This window comes from Varroa destructor, unplaced genomic scaffold, assembly GCF_002443255.2.
Source record: "Varroa destructor unplaced genomic scaffold, Vdes_3.0 BEIS01000004.1, whole genome shotgun sequence".
Lineage (NCBI taxonomy): Eukaryota > Metazoa > Arthropoda > Arachnida > Mesostigmata > Varroidae > Varroa > Varroa destructor.
The window spans coordinates 10527016-10539294 of record NW_019211457.1 but is presented as its reverse complement, the minus strand read 5'-3'; the positions used below and the strand labels follow the sequence as shown (position 1 = coordinate 10539294).

The 12279-nt window shown below is 41.2% G+C and overlaps 3 protein-coding genes across 3 annotated transcripts; all 3 read left to right on the top strand.

The window, feature by feature from the left end:
• The first annotated feature begins 59 nt into the window (after window positions 1–59).
• On the top strand, window positions 60–6163 carry LOC147755831 (uncharacterized). The gene is made up of 2 exons (XM_086988612.1): window positions 60–631; window positions 841–6163. The coding sequence occupies exon 2, from the start codon at window positions 874–876 to the stop codon at window positions 1231–1233; it is 360 nt and encodes a 119-aa protein (XP_086844738.1). The 5' UTR covers window positions 60–631; window positions 841–873; the 3' UTR covers window positions 1234–6163.
• A 152-nt stretch (window positions 6164–6315) lies between these two features.
• On the top strand, window positions 6316–8422 carry LOC111250316 (uncharacterized). Its single transcript, XM_022805361.2, has one exon. The coding sequence runs from the start codon at window positions 6807–6809 to the stop codon at window positions 7917–7919; it is 1113 nt and encodes a 370-aa protein (XP_022661096.1). The 5' UTR covers window positions 6316–6806; the 3' UTR covers window positions 7920–8422.
• A 163-nt stretch (window positions 8423–8585) lies between these two features.
• Window positions 8586–12164, top strand: LOC111250326 (uncharacterized). Its single transcript, XM_086988610.1, has one exon. The coding sequence runs from the start codon at window positions 9927–9929 to the stop codon at window positions 10440–10442; it is 516 nt and encodes a 171-aa protein (XP_086844736.1). The 5' UTR covers window positions 8586–9926; the 3' UTR covers window positions 10443–12164.
• Window positions 12165–12279: the final 115 nt, after the last annotated feature.

The following is a 12279-nucleotide window of genomic DNA, read 5'->3' as shown; positions in this document are numbered from 1 at the left end:
ATAATATAATATTGTATACATAGTACTAGTTTAACTAATGTATATGGGAGCGAAAAGAAAGCGTGCATACGGCGACCGTAACATTAACTAGAGCTAGTACTAATTCCGTTCTTTTCTTTTCAGCTGGACTCGGTAACACTTGAAGCGGAGCAGTCTCCTAAGACTAGCATGGTCAAAGGAATATTTAAGCAAGCTTGCCGAATCTTCAATTTAAGTGGAACTGTTATCTTAATTACGAATTCTATCTGGTCCATTCGTGGTGAAACACTTTCTCAATAAATGTATCGCTGTTATATGCCACAGACAGAACTCTTTGATACTCCTGTTTTCATGACATCGCCGTGAATACTCCGATGTGTGTGTTTATGAAAAACATAGAGTTGAACGCTTCTGATACATCGAATAGCTTTCCTCTGTGCAGATATTAACTGGCGCTTTGCATTTTGCAGTGACTTCGGAGTCTTTGCTATTTGACGTCGTATCAACTGGACATACGTCACCAGGGGTCACATTAACTTCATTTGAAAGGGCTCTATCAAGACCTGGTCGGCCCAGGGGGATATCCCCTTCTTCATCGACGGGGGTACCTGGCCGGCATCCAAGTAATCGCCTATGCCCACTCTGTGACAAGGTGCCGTAAGCGACATCTTCAAAGAAATCTAATACGCAATGTCTTCTTGGTCCAATCCATTCTCGGCTCAGACGACAGCGTGAATTAAAATTGCGATATCTCGCCAATAGGTTTAGCTCTTCAGATAACACCGTTATGTTCTCTGCCTTTCGATTTGTTAAATCCCGAATCTAATATCAGCGTTGTAATGTCTGTGGGGCTGCTTGCAGGTGTTTCCCCTGAAGCGGGACCTCGAGCGTCACATGGTCAAGCATACTGGTCTAAAGCCGTATCCATGTCCGTACTGCCCGTTCCGCACAACCCGCCGTGAGCACGTGTCGAACCACGTTAAAAACAAACATCTCGACCTCTATATCGACTACATCGAGGTCGCTCGCTTGCGCAAACAGCGCTATCTTTCGACGCTCACCAGTTTGCGCACTCCGGGGGTTGACTCATTCGATGAGGAGTTGCTAGATATGAATGCGCCTACACACGAGGATTCCGCGACAACGATTGACGCCGAAGGTGGACGACATTTTAACAACATATCTCCGCATTTAAATATCAATCGTCGTGACTCATCTGCAACGTCTGATAACAATGGACACATTTTTCCTTAAAGTGATGATGCTGGGAACAGGTGCAAGGACAATGATAAGGTGGAGTAACATCGTGTAATCAGTGCAGTGATGTTGAAGAACTAGCATAATTTGACCTTCTCAAAGAGAGGCAAATCAGGAAGAGCAATCGGAGAGCGAATGAAAAAAGATACGGATCTGGCCAACGGGGTTGCCATTTGGTAACCCGTGGACATTTGACAGGTTGCCATAACACGTCGGATCCACAAGTCGATAAGCGTTACGTACCCCGACGCGTTGTTTGCTACTGGTTCTTTGTGTTTTTAGGCCTGTTTAAAGTAGGATATTTTAGTAGCAAGAGGCCTAAAAAAGGCACAACCAGCACAAGATATTGCTGCAGCGTAGCCGTTAACAAACAAGAAAAGCTTTCGGTGTCCAGTTTGCCTCCCCAATTTCTTTTTCAATTACTATATGAGATAGGCACATAAAACAAGAATAATACGTGAAACAAATGGGTATGTAGTTGTTAATTATTATCATTACTATAAGTAATATGATGACTAAGCACGGGCAATCTTATATTTCTCCCTAGCTCATGTCCCGCTAAGTCGATTTGCTCAATTTCGATAAAAATAATAACAGTATAATGATAGTCACTTGTAAATGGAAACTATCCACAAGAAGAAAAAGATTCGAAATATCACAACAGGAATAGAGTCGCAGATGGAGGTCGGGCGCACCCCGTGTACAAGGACTGCCATTAATTGACTTCAAGTAAACACAAATACTTGAATAACGAGAAAGGTATGGTAAAAGTTAGAAGCACTAATTCATGTTTCGGCATTTTCTTTCGGCGTATCCATCTGTTACAAATCGATTTTCGACGCAGTGTATGGAAGTGTGTGTATAACGGGTGTCCTCAATCGACAGGACCATGGTAGAGCATCAGAAAATTCGATCGAACTTACTGTCATTGACCATAATGAAGTGGGAGCATTACGATGCTAAAGAACAACACATTTTCTATGCGAAGAAGGATAAACGGCAGATTCTGGCGTATGTAGTTAACGCAACGTTTGATGGAGACTCGTTGCCGCATCATGCGTGCCATATATGTAGTTGAGACAAGCGTTTCGTGATATAGAAATAAAGGAATCTGAGGAGATTTCCAATGATCAAAAGCTCTGAGGGTCGCTTCAGTATGATTCGTATAAACGTTCTGAGCACGAGCGATAACGACTTGCCCCCGTAGGGCACGTACAGCGTATGCTAGAAGATCCTAATTCTTGATGGACTATGGTCACTATTATAACAATTTTACTATTACAATCTCTGTCATTTCCACCAAACGTATTCCTCAAACAAGATACAATGGTATCAGATAGACGTTTTCTTGTGCCGAAACACTGTAGATTTGTTTTGCACCAGTATATCTAGCTGATGAACTTATGCGGACAATCAAGAGCTATTCGCTTCGGCAGAAACCGCGGCAACGATATTTTTATCGATTGAACAGATTGGAAGAGGCTGAAGAGGATGGAAGTGCGAATGCGTGTGTGGCTGAGGGAAATGTCGAGAAACTTCAAGTTAGAAAAGTGTGTGGCCAATAGCTCATTGTGGATATTTGCGAGGTGCTTTGCTATTAGTTAGGTGTGGGTCTGGGTGTGTATACCATCGTTAGTGTGCAATGCGAAATGGGCTTTCTTAAACTAAACTGAGGTCTAATTATTGACCCACAAGTCAATCGTAGTTAGTTGTGGTGTTTGATTTGTGTTTTTAGTTTCTGCATATATTATTTGGTTAAATGAGACAATGTATTATCGTTACCAATTAGTCTTGTTACATGCAAGGCCTATTACAGTATTTGAGGCATTCCTATTTCTGTGGTTATAATGATATGAGATATTAACAGTATTTCGTTTAGGTTGACGGTCATTAACGTTTTGGTTTTTTTTTTTTTTGTATATTATTTTTACATAGTAGGCGGCTAAACATCTGAGGGGCGTTGGGACTTAACGACAGTTGTCCTAAAGAATACGGCTGTACGTCATGGTCCGCGGTATTTCCACTTTTTTAGTAACGAACACACATTATATATATTATAAACTATATAAAATAAAAAATGTATCAAATATATGTATATGTATAAAACTAGGCCATTACCGTTACGACGAAAGGTGAACCCATGTCAGTCAGTCAGTCAGTCAGTCAGTCAGTTATCACTACTAATACGTATGGAAAATCATTATTATCTGAAGATAAAAATCTATAGGTGCCATATATATATACAATAGATAACAACAGCTGTCTCTCTTCACATTCTGCGATACCATGTTACAGGATAATGATAGATAATCACCATCACTATTCCTAATATATTTACCACAACTTAATAATACCGGCAAAATCTTAAGATCACAAATGCATAGTCAACACACATATACATAAGCATACATACATACATATATACACACGAGAGATACATAGGGGAACAGGTAATATCGCTCCGCTTCGATAAGAAATGTTCTACATACATATATATATGAATATAATACACATAGTATTACTATGGATTGTTAAAACAAAGCTCATTTTTGGTGATAGCAGACAACAATCAACACCGTATTGTTGTTGTTAGAGGAAGGAGACGTGATCGTACTGACGGCTCGCTGGAAAAAAAAATGGCGCCGACTTCGGCCTCGTTGTTAAAACCATAGTTATCATTATTATAGAATATAGTAGAAATACACATTCAAATACTGAGGATATATTCATCTTGTTACCTGTCTGTTAAGATAAAACATCCATTATATATACATACAGAGTATATAAAGTCATTATTGCTATAATTGTATTGTTATTACTGATGAACTAGAGCATATATACACGCTAATTGAAATGCATTATATAAATCGTCATGATATCGGATATGGTCACTGTCATTTAATGGACATGTCCTGTGGTCATTGAAGTAACGTGCCTGCTTGTGTGGTCGTCTATGATTGCCGGAACATTTACTCCCTCGGTTTGTTTCTGTCGAGATATACACATGTACATGTGCGACAAGAACATAAGCAAAAACCCTAGATGCATAAATCTAACAGGGGTGCAGAGCTTGAAACAGAGAATTTCAATAAATTCGAACCACCCATTATATGTCATAGCATCATAACGACCTTGCCCTTATACCAAAAAACAGCAAGGAATTGACCAAAGAAAGACCAGCAACTAATTAATTGATCGGAATTATATAACTTTTATTTTGGATTTGTGCTCATCTATCTTCTTTAGATAAACTCTCTCTAATGAGATCGTCATTTTGTATCACCTTTTACTGTATCACGTCTACCGTCACGATACTTTTCTCGTAAAGAACAACATCATACACTGGTACCTATCCTACGACAAATAGAGGATTGACTTGAATTTAATTGAAGTGTGCGTGTGATGTCTTGTGAGGATAGTAACAAACTGAAAATATTCACAGTGAGGTTGTGTGATCAATCGAGCGAGTGATAATTAAATACTATAACGAATCACTATATATATATATATATATATATATACATATATATATATATATACACATTGTTAGAAGGCTGAATAAAAGAGAGTGATTTCTAATTATTAAGTATATATATACTTGTTTATTGTTAAGGTTATCAATGCATTTCACAATGCCCACGACGTCACTACTGAAATTAAATCCTAACAATAAATAAGGATTCGCTTCAGGGAAGGAAGACTAAGAGATTATCGTACATCCCCCCTTGACCCACAACTACTATCGCGTCTGTAACAAAGTTTATCAATTCCATATCATACACAGTTATAGTAAAGATAGCATATTGATAATATGATTTTTGACTGAATCAGTGCTATATATATATATATATATATATAGCTAGGCATTCATGAAAGTATGGTGTGAACACCCCTTGAATCAAATTTGGTCTCTGAGAGAGAAGGCAGCGCGAAGTTATCGTTATTATTGAATCCGAAATTAGATGTGTGCTAAAAGAGGAAAAAAAATGAATGAAGAAACGAACTTCACACAGAATCGATAGTTTGATGCGTCTAGTTACGACTGGTAAAAATGTTTTCAAGTACGCCTACTAAGTACTTCGAAAGCATTTAACTTGCTTGTTTTTGTACTAAACAAAGAAAATTATTGTTTTTCAGTAACAAATGATGACGATGATGATAAAACGATAGCATCAACCGGCTTTTCCAGTACTTCAAGCAGCTGTTCGGCATTGCTCTGTTTCTGGAGTTTCGCTACTTGAAGTGCTGTCTTCTAACTGGAATAATGTATTCTTCTAGATAGAGAATATTTATATGTGTGAAAAGAGAAACACTGTTTATGTGTAATAAACAGTAGATAAAAGTGCTAACTGATCATTGATTCATACCACTGTAGTTATTGGAGTCTGTCATTACCTTTCTTACGGCGCTTTTCTGCTGTTAGTCGGTATCGACGAAAGTAATGGCAGCTACACAAAATCACGACGGACCCAGAATATGGCACAATGAGATGGTCCTGTACAGATCATTAATTCAACAGCTGGGTTACATACTAGATAGAGGACGACGAACGGATGTTAGGTTTTGTTTGTCTGTCCGTCATTGACAAGAAAAAGAATTCAAAATTGTCGTCAGGATGTCAAAACAAATTGGAGGATAAACATACAAAGAGCAACCAATGCTAGCCCGTTTTAGAGTAGTTACGGCGAGTGTACATGCGCATAGAACAGATTGTATATGGTCGTCGTTCATAACATAGCTATGAAAGTATTTCAATTGTATGTTGGCATTACGGTGTTTCAAAGGTGACCAATGAACAATTTGGTGGTTGATAGTATACATGATCGATCGCTGCTCCAAAAGGTGATACGGATCATACTAAAGAATGCCGAAAGACGAATATACAGAAAGATACCATAATAAATATTTTTCTTTGCGGAAAAAATAATTGATCGGCAATTTTCTATCATCATATGCCCTAGCTGCTAGAGGGGTAGGTTTTTCGTTATGGGGGCATTGAAGGGTGTCAAGTTGCCACATGCCGTTCTGAATCCTTTGCACTGTTATCGTTACGTGGGTGCCAGTCTTGGATGCACGTTCGACTTCTCTATATTGGTTTAGATAAGATGTCTGACCATTGTTACGTCGTGTCTGCCAGTAAGAAATTGTGGTGAAAATGATGCATTTTCCTGTGTTGTGAATGTTTTCCGTTGCAGTAACTGTGTCGTGCTGTTTCCAACGCTTTGCTGCAACGTACGCTTAGGCTCTTCTATGATAAGGCACAAGCAGTCGATGGAGCGGCAACGCTGAACTGGCCAAGAGAGATACCAGCTGTCCTAGTTATACTTTGCCTTATGCCATCCACCTAACTCCTGCTTGCGTAATAGCAGCCCTTCATGAAGAGCCCAACCTTTTCCTATTATCAGTGTCCCATGCTTGCATAACCGATCATCCCTAATACGATTCGACTGTTAGCGTATTTTTTCGTGTGCGCATGCAGCCTTCATCCAATAGGTAGGATTAACCGAAATTGAGCGAAGTTAATCGCCTGCGTTAAGTTTGTTTGCAAATCTCGTTCTGCCTTTCGCCGTATGTGCATCCGTGTGTGTGTTCTCTTTGTATGTTGTGCCGCGTTGTCACTTTCAGGTATGGACTCAACAGGCCAAGCTGAATACCCCTGCAGGTACGCCGCCGACACTTTCGATGCTACATTGCAGTACCATAAAGCTGCTAATTCGAGAAGCGTAGACGTTGGCGGTGCAGCCGAAGGGGATAGTGCATGTCCTGGCACACTTACCGGGACTTCATCGATCACCGGTGATTTCGAGATGCTCAAACTAGGCTTATGGCAGCACCTGCAGCGGTCTACTCTTTGGAGTCTTTCACAAAAGTTTTCAGCGGAACTGGCTGCACTTGCAACTGCAACGTCATCATCAGCATCGTCGTCGTCGTCGTCATCCGCAAATCCGCTGTCGAAAACGTTTCCTTCGTCCTTGTCAGAGTTTCTAGCAGCAGGATCTGCCGCTAGTGGCTTCACCTCAATTACTCCGTTGTTGTCGGATGTGACTTTGCCATTTTCAGCGCCTACCGTTGGATGTGAGTCCGGTCCGTTTGATCTGGCAACATCAAACTCATTTGGCATAACGAGTCCGCAGTTTGAGCCCGCCGCCTTTCTTGGCAATTCTGGAGTCTTATCATCGACTCCGAGTTCGAATAGCGGCACTCTCGTACAGCGCGATCTGGATTCAGTAGGAGCTACCGATTTGAGCACGGGCGGTAGCAACAGCAATAGTCAGTCCAGTGTCCGCTCATCCTTTGTGTCAGCATCAACAAACAAATCCGCTGCAAATGCCCCCGATAGAACCCGTCCCTCTACGGTGGACGGCACCACCTCTGCGGCGGCAGGTGTTGGAACCGGGTCGTCGACTGCCTCGAGCACACCTGGCGGTGGAAACGTTTCAATGAGTCTCACGTGCTACAATTGCGGCCTCGGACCGACGACGCGCAAGAATTTAGCGCGTCACATTCGCTCGTGCCTCGGTTATCGGCCGTACCACTGTCCGCTTTGTCCTTACGCCGCATCACGGCGAGATAACCTTCGGCGACACCTCGCAATCCACAAGGATATGCCGCTTCTCGAAACGGCGGCTGCGCTTGCCGGAAACGCTATGCGTGGCACCAGCGAAGAGACCAACCCACAATAGCATCAGCAATAGGACGAAGTCTGCCGCGCACGCTGTCGCTACCTCGACAAGAGCAGTGTAGGGTACTGATATATTGCCCGTTACCCAGCGCGAATACGAATAAAAGTAGCAACGTGAGACAGTCTGATAACGATCATAGGCGATACCTAAGCTCTGGCTGTAATGAACGAGGACGCACACGATGACAGATGTGAGAAACAAAGTGATGTCTTTATACTGCGAAATGATTGATGGCAGGAATACACAACTTCCAGGAGCAGTTTTCGATACTATAAGACCGGCCGATGGCTGTATGTCTGGCTACGAGAATGATACCAATACATATAGAGGAAAAAGTCTGTGTTAAAAGGGATTTATTAGAAACGGGATTCCTTTTGATCTCTTACGGCGTTTCCGACCGCTCACTAGTCAGCAACAAAGTTAAAAGTGATATTTACCCACTGAAGCTCAACCCCGTGAAACTGAAATGAATAAATGTATTTATAATGTAATTGATGTCGAAAAAAAGCGCGTATATCGTGTTTTTATTTATAAGAGGTAGATAAATTTTAGCAGAGACAAATCCTGTTCCGGATTACAGGATCGTTCATGTAGTCTGGCAATGTTTTGAATTCGATTATACATTTACGGTTAGACCGTGAACGAACAGCTTCTGACAGGTATCTTCTTTGTTTCAGACACGTCCGCTAATCACAGATCATCCTTGTTCCTGTTAACGCCGATCGTCGATTTACTTTGTATCACTCAGTTATCTGTTCACCTGATTTGTTCCCACTTTTCGTCCCGCTGCCTCCGTACGCATGAATCGTCACCCCATAATTAGTACTATTGCCTATAAACTAATCAACAATCGAATATGAATCCCGCTTTGCCTGACCAACATCTGCTTCAGTACACCTGTACAACGTATTCCCACCGATATACTGCAAAGGCTGCAAAGATCTGCTTAGATGTTGATGTCCGCAGTTACTGAAGGTCGTCTGCTACACATAGAATAACTATTACTGTGATTTACCGTTTCTATGTGTTTGGCGCTCCCATTGAAAGTGTTTAATATGCTTCTCCTATGTTTACAGGCTACTTGTTCTTTTGCCAACTACGCTTTAATATATTTGATGGATAATAAAACTATTTTGTTGATTTTGGTGTTTGTTTGTTGCTGTTATTGTTTTAATGTATTACTATGTACTGCATGTGTGCTTGTTTTTTTTTACCTTAAATATCTTTTCCTTCTCTTAACTTGCTCTATTCGCATTTTTTAGTTCAAAGTATTTAGTAATGTCTATGATATAATCGTATAACAGATTTTTGTTGGCCTTTTATTGTCAAAACCAAACTACATCCAGAATTGGTCCTGAAGTGTCTCATGAATGTCTGATTCTGTGTGGGCCTATTGTTTTCGATGCACTTGCATTTTACCGCACATATCGAAATTTGCGAGGCACTTGATCCCACAAACGGAATTAAACATTCTGGTTTTGTCCTTCTATTTATAATTTCAACGGCATGATTTATTTCTTAGCTCAGTCACTATTTGCTGCTACCGCTCACCGCTATAACGATAACACCGCCACCCTTCCCTCCTGCCCCACACACCTCCGATTGTACTATATGGCTCTAGCATGCCTATGTATGCGGCATGGTCCTTCCGCTTTTTGCATTCCCACCTCAGCACTCTCAAGCACGAAAGCGCACTAACCGAAGATATTATCCGCTTTGTTTTCATGAACCTGTGGTCACCCTGTTGCACTGTTACTTCGATAATCTCTTCGGATGTTATCGTTGTCACTAATCGTTATCGGGTGGGCCGTTCTTCCTCCCTCGGTGTACGCTGTCCCCGTGATGATATCGTGAATTTTGTGTGCGAATCTCACTTCAGCATGCGTCCGCGCAGATCTCATCGTACCAGTGAGCAGAGCTAGCAACACCGTTAACAACAATTTAGCCTCAGCAGCGGTTGCAACGTTCAACCCCTCTACGAGTACAAGCACGAATCTTACCAGTGCTATGAACACCTCCGGAACCTTGTCTGTGGGTGCGATGGGCGCCCCCGGCTTGTCCAACTATATCTCATGTAATGGTTACGATCGCTTAATCTTAGCAGATGCGGAAGGCAACAACCGGTGCCTCGTATGTAACTACACCGTCAAACACCGTCGCAACATTTATCGGCATATTTTGACGCACACTGGCGATAAGCCCTTCCAGTGCGAACTGTGCAGTTTTAGGAGCTCGAGAAGCGATAAACTAAAGCATCACGTGAAAACAAAACACTTCCAGGAGTGCGCAGGAGGCACCCCAGGGGCAGCGGCGCCAATCGATAGAAGCGCCGTACCGGTGGGCGGCGTGCAGGAGCAGCTCGGACTTTCTGGCCTAGCCGGAATTGGCAACCTCGCAGGTCTCAGCGGGCTTCTTCCTGGCGTCAACAATGAGAATATCCCGTGCGGAGAAAGCAATAATAATAATAATAATAGCCAGAACAATAATAATAATAACTCTATACAGATTTTACCTATTGATTAGAAGACGAATGGTACAGAATAATGAGCACCACTACGACGAAGGTGTTAAACATTTCAGACATTACGGTAGCTTAAACAACAGGTATATAGGCTATAAGCAAGCCTCTCATGTGCAACGTTGCGCCACGAGTCCTCTATGCGCTCACACGATACATTTATATTAACACTGATGCATATAAATGATTTCCCTTGAACACACGACGCACCAAATTTCGCGCTAGCTAATGACAACGGTTATAATTTTTGGCAGGATAAAGCAAATTTCCTGCCGATATGTTCAGACGTCTCGTATGTGCAACCCGTTAAATATAAGGCTCAATTAAACGATGTTATTTCAATTAATTTACAAAAAAAAAAAATTATCAACACGACATGTCTGAACATCTAAAGGATGTAAGATGTACCATTCATTCACTATTGGATAGTATTAGTGAAGTTCATGCTTCATAGTACGGCACCTCATCGCATAGTTACAGGGACTTACCGCAATTCTATGAAAATGGATGATCTCATCTCTTTTGTTGTTATATTCCTTCAAAAACTGTTTATGATCACGGTCTATCGTTGACTCACTGCTATAGTATAGTTTTAGGGTTGACGATGCTACCTCTACGTACTAAGACTCGCTAACTGGAATATTAATCTGATCGGTATCGCGTTTCTGTAAAATGTGTGTATTAGTCAACTAAAAATTGAGCGTATCTATAGCGAGTCATTGCACCGAAGAAGCCGTTCGTAAAGCAAAGGCCGGCCAGCACGTTAATTGAAGGACGTACGATTACGCTCAACGACAATTCCCCTAGGACAATCTCCTTGATCTCATTGTCACTCGTTACCTAAATGGAACTACGTGCTGAGCCTGGTTAGTGTGTTCATGCTAACTGTCTATTGCTACATGTTTATGATATGATCCAGCGGCTACTACTACCAAATATATTTAGGTTCGTACGGAACCTTTAGAAAAAAAAGTTCCTCTCGCACTGAAGTTTTGTTTTGTACTCTGCCTTAATGGGCCACCGTACAAAAATAAGCGTACAGCTTCAGAGTATTTTTCGGTTAATTGTTTCTTCGTATCTTTCAGCCTTGAATAGGGTTCGGATGCCCGTGGAAAAGAAGCCAAAATGAGTTGAAAACATTTTTAACCCTTTACATAGGTACAGCAACATCAAAAGTTGATGCAATGATCTCAGCCACTCAGCGCAGCGATGTAGGCCATGTTATGTCACGGAAAGAAGAGCAGTTTTAACTTAACGGATAACTTAGTCGGCCTTTGGGTCACATATTCTCGAGTTACATATATCCTAACAGACTGTGTGGCCTCGACAAACGACGTATTGTCAACATTTATATATATATATATATATATACATATATATATATATATGAGTTCGAAAGACTAAGATTTATGAGAAGGTGACATTTACGAAGCAATTTTATTGTGCCAAATGATTCATTGTGTACAACGTTTCTATGACTATATGTGGACATAGAACCCGTCAGCACTATTCAGGGTACACTTACTATATATGCAGCATCAGAAAGTAGAATTGTACGGGTTTATATATATATATATAAAGTTCGTGGACCTGACTGTGCCTCAGGAGGAGCCTAACAAGCCGGCCACCTGTAGTTTGCGATACGTGTTATTTCCAATGGACGAACTGTATTTATAGGCATGTATATGTATTGTCAATAAAAGGCGAGCAGCACAACCGCATTGTCACCTAATATCTCATTTTTACCATAATAATTTTATATATTTCATAAAAACACGCTTAGGAAAAAGCGGATAAAGATTCAGAGTAAATATCTGTAATGTAGTTGACGATATATATATA

What these genes read in the sequence shown, in the direction of transcription:
- LOC147755831 (XM_086988612.1), top strand. Translation starts at nt 874, where the DNA reads ATGGTCAAGCATACTGGTCTAAAGCCGTATCCATGTCCGTACTGCCCG.
- LOC111250316 (XM_022805361.2), top strand. Translation starts at nt 6,807, where the DNA reads ATGTGCATCCGTGTGTGTGTTCTCTTTGTATGTTGTGCCGCGTTGTCA.
- LOC111250326 (XM_086988610.1), top strand. Translation starts at nt 9,927, where the DNA reads ATGAACACCTCCGGAACCTTGTCTGTGGGTGCGATGGGCGCCCCCGGC.